General features: G+C 30.8%; 1 protein-coding gene across 1 annotated transcript; it reads right to left on the reverse strand.

Moving 5' to 3' along the window:
• Positions 1-463: 463 nt before the first annotated feature.
• On the reverse strand, positions 464-2036 carry LOC133791784 (uncharacterized). The gene is made up of 4 exons (XM_062229700.1): positions 1834-2036; positions 1473-1654; positions 943-1376; positions 464-862 (listed from the first exon to the last, which is right to left on the reverse strand). Exons 1-4 carry the CDS (start codon positions 2034-2036, stop codon positions 464-466), a joined length of 1218 nt encoding a protein of 405 aa, XP_062085684.1.
• Between the last annotated feature and the right edge of the window lie 5242 nt (positions 2037-7278).

Raw genomic sequence — 7278 nt, forward strand, 5'->3', positions numbered from 1 at the left:
CAAACTTTTGAAGTTAATCCTTTTAAATGGACTGGAAATTTACAAATGAAAATCAAATATTTTTGTTTCAAAACTGTAACATAAGCTGATAAAAGAACTTATTTCCCATTTATTTGATATTGGAAGTGTCTGTGAGAAACTAGTAACATATCTGTAACAATTATGTAACAAAATGTTACATTAATATTCATTTCAGATATATCTGTATCAAATATGTAACAAAAATTTACAGATAACGCCCTGAACATTAATTCTGATATATTGATGCAAAAATTTTCCTAAGTTTTTATAATATTCCATAAAATTTCATAATTCTCACAAGTAATAGTGATAAGTAATGTTCCAATCACTGTACTGAAACATACAAAGTTTCAAAATTCAAATAAAAAGTATTTTCAATCTATAAGCTTTGAGTGTTTTTTTGTTTTTTTGTTCTCAATAAAGGCTGGTTTGTGCGGGTTTTTCAGTTGTGCCCAAGCTCTCCACACCTTCCACATTTAAGCTGATAAGACCCTTCTCTTGCTGAAACAAACCTTTTTTTCCTTGGCCTTCCACTTTTTCTGTTTCCCTTTGGAGGTAGTACTTCTATTTCCTCAACATTAGGTGGAACTCTCCATATTTTTTGATCTCCCAATGGATGTATTGATGCATTATAGGTGTTCAACATGGCTTGTTTTGTGAAATAATATGAGCAATATTTTTTATACTGAAGGTTCATCTTTCTAATGACTGCCATGGCATGTTCACACGGTAATTCATCCAAATCAAACTTGTTACAAGTGCAAGATTTCTTTGCAATGTCAACAATGTTTGTTGTTAAACCACTGTGTACACTGTAAATGAGTGTGCTAGCTGGTTCTTCCTGCAATGAAATTATAATAATGAACAAGGAAGTATATTAATACAGAGGTATTTATAAATAAATGAAATAGTTGTACTTACAGTCATTCTTAATGACTTGACAAAGTTCTTTCTTAAGTATTCCTCTTGTTTCTTTGGCAATTCTGTAAACGTTGCTTCTGCTTCTTTTTTGTTATTGTAGCTCCATTTTTGAATCAGGTTTCTAAGGCACTCGAATAATGTTGTTACTGGAAGCTCTCTCATTTCTTTTAGTGTTGCATTAATGGATTCAGCTATGTTTGAAGTCATAGCTGCATATCTACGACTTTTGGAGTGGATTCTTGCCCACTTTTCATATTTAACCTCATTGGCCAGAAAAGGACCGATTCCTTCATGTAAATTGTCCAAGTCCTTCATGTATTTTTCAAAATCTTCCATGTTATAAGCTTTTGCAGCAGCATGAAATGCAATACTGGTTGCTTCTGCATCTGTTCTAAACTTGGTCTTTATGTTGCAGAAAAGATGGTAGGAGCACACTCCATGAGTTACATTTGGAAAGACATTTTTTATAGCATTCTCTATGCTTTCGTGTCTATCTAAAACTATACACAACTATTCTCTTTCTCCATAACATTCTTTTATTTTTCTGAAGAACCACTCCCATGAATCATTGTTTTCCGAATCTGTTATAGCCAAAGCCAATGGGAAAATGTGTCTATTTGCATCTTGTGTTGAAGCTGTGAGAAGTGTACTGCCAAATGCAGCTTTTAGGAATGTTCCATCAACAAAAATTACTGGAATGCAATGTTCCAACCTAGAATTGATTGTCCCATAGCCATGTAAAGATATTTAAATCTGTTTAGACTATCAATTTCCAAATCTGTTACAGTACCTGGATTTTTGTGCTTCAAAATGTGCAGATATCGTGGAATGTCTCGGTAGGAATCTTGACTTGAACCATGTACATAATTAACTGCTTTTTCCTTAGATCACCATGCTTTTTGGTAACTTATGGAAACTCCATATCTGTCCAACATGTCTTTAGCTATATCTTTAGGTCTATAATTTGTTTTTGGATCTGTGAACTTGGTCTTCACAACATTCCCAACCATACTACTTGAAGCTTGTCGGTGATCTCCAAGAATAATGTCCAAGGAACATGTGTGGGCACGATTGAACTTCCTAAGTTGGAACATATCTGTCTTTCCATATCTTGCAACACGAAATGACCACGTACATTATGAATCAAGGCACTTCAACTGATATTCTTTTTTGCAAGATTTGTGGACCTTGAACTGAAAATTGTTTTTTATGGCATAGAGACCAATTGTTGTTGTAAGAACCTCTTTGTTTTTATATACCTGTTTTTCTCTTATTCCATCAGAAATTGCATGAGTTATAACTGTAGTTTCTGATCCAATATGTTCAGGAATTGATTCATGTCGTTCCTTCTCCAAAATCAAATCTGTAATTTGATCTGCCAATTGAATAAAATTTGGTAGTTCTTGAGGTTCATCTATAGAGAATGTCGATGTGTCCGAAATATCATTCTCTATATTATTACTACTTGAAGCAACAATAGAACTCATCTTTTGAAGTGCTCCACAGGTAATTGTTTGGTTGTTCTCTGTTAGAGAAACTATCAAAGGGTATTTTGTGAGTGTTCTGTCATTTCTTTTGCACTCCAAGTAGAATTGTATAGAGCTATCACTATTGATCTTCAATGGAGGAAATGTTTCTGCAATCTGGTACTCAATTGTTGCATTTTCTGTTGACAGAATGGTAGACAACTCTATAGACAAGATATTCATTAGTGTTGTAAATGAGCAATCTAATGGTATTAACACTCCCAGCATTTTGAAATCCTCATACACATTATTTTCATTCCAATGACCATCATAATATAGCAAAGATGTTATTGGATTCGTGTCTGCAGATGAATAAAAAGAAAAATTAGATTGATATGTAAAATTCTTTATATTTTCATTATAAAACAAAATAGGAGCATCACAGATTTAGCAAAGACAAATACCTTATGGGTTATAAACTACCCAATCCAGCATAAGCTATTCATTAACACATCCCCCAATAAAATGAGAATTTAGCATATAAACTCCTCCCTTTATTGGTTTTTAAATGACCAAATTCTGCACAAGCAAGAGCAAATAACTTAAAGATGAGACAATCTAAGAAACATCTTTATAATATTGTAACAGTTTTGTTTTTATAAAATGTTTTCAGGGTTTTCAAATGTTTCTATGGTAAAATTTGTATATGATTCTGTGGAGATATGTGTTAAAATATATGTTTTTGCTAGATTTATCTTAGTGATTTCCGAAAGCTATAAATTATGTTCCAAGAACAAAATAGAAGAACAAGGAAACTTACCACAAAACAGATGTCGTGTAATTGTTTTTGTAGACCCATCGATTCAGAAATTTTGCAGTAGATTGCAGAAGAAAAATTCTCATTTTTTCCCAGTTTTCTCGGTTTTGTAAGTTGAAATGCTTGGAGATCTCTGAATATTTATTGAGTACACTATGTTACATAAACATTGACTGAGTTGTAATGGTTGGGTTGGGTCTTTTGTATATAATGGTGTGAAATTGGGTCTTCCATATTGGGTTGGGTCTTCCGTGACTTGTGGGCTTCAGTTTTACCGTAATATTGTAAGAAATATGGATTACCGTATTTTTTGAATTCTTTTGGTGAAATGTCGTATATATAAAAATTTCCCAATGGTTTATGGTCTAGGGCCTAAGACCAAATTTCGCCCACCATGCACATATTGTCCAACCTTACAAGAAAATACCATCCAAAAGGAAAAGGGTACTTTACAAAAATATGGAAAAAACACGTTACTTTTTATATTTATGGACATAAAATATGGTAATTCTAGAAAAAAATAAATAGTTTAAAAGCTTGGAATCCCATAAAATACTATAAACAAAATACCATAAACAAAAATACTCTTTCTCTCTCTCACGTATCTTTCACCCACTCTCTTCATTTCTCTCACAACAAGACAGCCAACTATTTTCTCTCACAACAATGGGAGCTCTCTCACATCGGCAACCAAAAACGGATGTCGTACCTCTGGTCACCGACGACGACATCTTTATTCATCTTCTTCTTCTTCGCGTTCTTCTTCTCCTTTTTCTTCGTGTTTTTCTTATTTTTCTTTTTCGCCTCTTTGTTGTTTTAGATTTGATTTTGTTTTTCAAATCTGGGTTTTTTTCGAGATTTGTCTAAGTAACCGGTTACTATCACTATCTGGTCTTGTTTTCATATCTGAGTTTTTTGTGGAGCTAGCTATAACCAGTTACCTTATTCAATCTCATTCTTCTTCCTCTGGTTTTAATGTTATTATTTTTTTCTATTTGTTCTTCTTCTTCTTTTTCATATCTAATTTTGCATTTTAAATCTAATTTTGAACTTCAAGTCTGTTTTTTTTTCTTCCAACCCTAAATGTACTCAGTTACCATCACGATTTGTTCAGGTTTTTTTTTGTTCAAATCTGATTTTTTTTTTTTCCAGACTTGTTTAAGTAACCAGGTACCATTGCAACTAATTTTTTTTATTCATATCTGGTTTTTTTAAAACCTAACTGTAACCAGTTACAATAACGATCAATTTAGATTTTTTTTGTTTAGATCTGATCTTTTTTCACACCCGACTAAGTAACCAGGTACCATGGTGACTGGTTCTTTTTTTTTTTAATATCTTTTTTTTTTTCCAAACCTAGCTGTAACCCATTAGGATTATGATCAGTTTAGATTTTTTGTTTGGATCTTATTTTTTTCAAGGTTTGGGTAAGTAACTGATTACCATCGCAATTGGTTCCTTTTTTTCAAATCTATTTTTTTTTTCAGACTTAGCTGTAACCAGATACCTTCACGATCAATTTAGTTTATTTTTTAATATCAGTTTTTTTTTTCAAATCACACTAAGTAACCAGTTACAATTCAATTGATATTTTGATAATGGTACATTACTAAAAAAAATCAAAATTATTTTTTATAATTGTACCAGTTATCACCACACCACTTAAAAAATAAAACTAATTTTGTTAGTGGTAACCAGTTACCACACATCACTAAAGAAAAATTGACAGTGACATACGATTACTATCACATAAAAAATAAAATAGTTTCGATAGTGGTAACCAATTACTGTGTAGAAAATGTTGGAGAAAATAAAAAATGGAAGAAAAGAAGAAAAAGAACTATGAATAAAAAGCATGATAAAGAATGTCTCAGTTTTTATTCTTCAAAAAATAATGTAAAAAAATACTACAAATAGATTAAAATTATAAAAAATAACCTCAAAGCATATTAAAACTATCTACTAAAAGTGTATAAAAATAAAATATAGTGTACAAATAAAATATTACAAATATGTGGGAAAAAAACTCTCATAAAAATGTAAACAAAAAAATATATCATAAAAAACTTAAGAAAAAAAAATTGACATATTTCTCATATTTTGTGTAATTTCCTCAAAAAAAAAATATCATAATATTTGAATGACTAATTTCTACTAGCTCTTTGGTTTTATTTTTGTAGCTATAATCGTGCAAGAAAAATAGTATATATATAAGTTATAAATATATATATATATAAGTTATAAATGAATTATTCCATCCAAAACCAAGAGAAAAATAAAATTTTAAACTAATTTATCAAATACAAGAGTAAAATTTAACACTAATCAAACAATAAGATAATTAAATTCTTGAAAATAAATAAGCGCATAGAAGTGGAAGTAAGTAGTAGTTTAAATTTGTGTGATTTAGAAGTTAAGTGTACAACATCAACGTTCAATATAGTTTCTGGTTTTGTTGGCTTCTCTCCGAGAGGGAAACAACGTCGTTTGTTGCTTAGTAGCTGGGAGTGCTTTCTCTTCTGCATGCATCCAAAAATTATGTATTAAACATTATCAGCCACACACCACTCATATAAATACATACATAAATATATGTTTATCTATATATATATATATATTTATATATTCGATTTTGTTTATCGATATTTCCGGTATCACTATCTTCTTTATGCAAATATATATCTATAAAATATCTTTAGATCAATTAATGACTTTCATTTATATTAGCCTTTACTATCCTCAAAACGCGTCCTCAACAATATATATTGTATAGAGGTACTATAGTCAGATCTTTCTCTTTTAGTGATAACTCGACCATGTTTGGATAAGTACTACTAATAACAAGACTATTGTTATCACTTATAAATAATATACACTTGCTGTTATGAACAGTTATTAATTATATATAAATTGAATTGAGGATATAGATAGAGGAGCATCTTAGATTAAGACTATTTTTTCTTTATCTACATCAATTTGGGGAATGATCAAAACCCTTCATTCCGTAAGGATGAGCTTTATCATGTACGCTTATTTTAATGTTACAGAGAGAATGAACATATATAAATTCGATGCTATACTTAAATAATTTTTTATGAATATATTAATTACTAATATAGATAGGGTCTCCTTAGAGCATCTCCGGTTCTCCATTATCCAGCTACCAAAACTTTAGGGAAATTTTAAGTAGTGTTTTAAACAAGTAAGTAATAACTTTTAAGTAAAACAATCCAACTACTTTTTAAAGGAAATTTCGCTGTCTATGCTAAATGGATGTTTTTAATTAAAAACAATGATAGATATTATGTAAAATAAAAAATAATGCTAAACTTTTCCAACTTCCCCAAACTACCCATCTCATTTCCTCTTCGATCTTCTCTTCTCTCTCTCTTGGTTTTCTATGAAAATGACAGTCACAACACCACCATCACCACACACCCAAATCCCTCTCTCTTTCTTTGAAAGTGACAGCCACACACCACCTCTCTCTCTCTCTCTCTCTCTCTCTACCCCTCCGAATCTCATCTCTCTTTTTCTTAACTTTTCCATGGAAGTTACACAAAAGAGACCCATAATAGTTTTGAATGATTTAGAATTTAAACTCATGACAAGTATCATTTAACACACTAAGAATTGCATTTCGAACAATTATGGGAATGATTTTGGATTTTTTTTTGCGATATTTTTCATATTTGAAACTTTAAAATCTGTCGAAAATCGACTTTGCTCGATGGTGCTCGATGCCAGCTCGATGGGGCCTTCAAAATCAAGATTTTGCTGAAAAAATCGACTTTTCTCGATGATTGCTCGATGGTGGCTTGATATTGCTCGATGGTGCTTTATGTGATTCTTATTAGAGGCGTAATTTTTCACTCGAGTGTCCGTTTTGGTGATTTTTTTTAATTTGAGTATTTTTCGAGATCTACACGTTTAAAATATTTATATATACATTTGGAAAGTTTAAAGCTTGAAAAAAATATAAAAATGCAAACATACATCATGTTTAAGACATGTTTTAGTATGTTTTCAAGTTTTAAACTTCACGAATGTGCA

The sequence above is a fragment of the Humulus lupulus genome, chromosome 7, assembly GCF_963169125.1.
Source record: "Humulus lupulus chromosome 7, drHumLupu1.1, whole genome shotgun sequence".
In the NCBI taxonomy this organism is placed as follows: domain Eukaryota; kingdom Viridiplantae; phylum Streptophyta; class Magnoliopsida; order Rosales; family Cannabaceae; genus Humulus; species Humulus lupulus.

Excerpts from the sequence above, each read along its gene's own strand:
- LOC133791784 (XM_062229700.1), bottom strand. The coding sequence starts at position 2,036 with ATGTTCCAACTTAGGAAGTTCAATCGTGCCCACACATGTTCCTTGGAC. Across the intron at positions 1,377-1,472 it reads CTTCAGAAAAATAAAAGAAT|TGTGCTCCTACCATCTTTTC; the intron begins GTTATGGAGAAA and ends TAACTCATGGAG. Across the intron at positions 863-942 it reads TCAAGTCATTAAGAATGACT|GAAGAACCAGCTAGCACACT; the intron begins GTAAGTACAACT and ends ATTTCATTGCAG.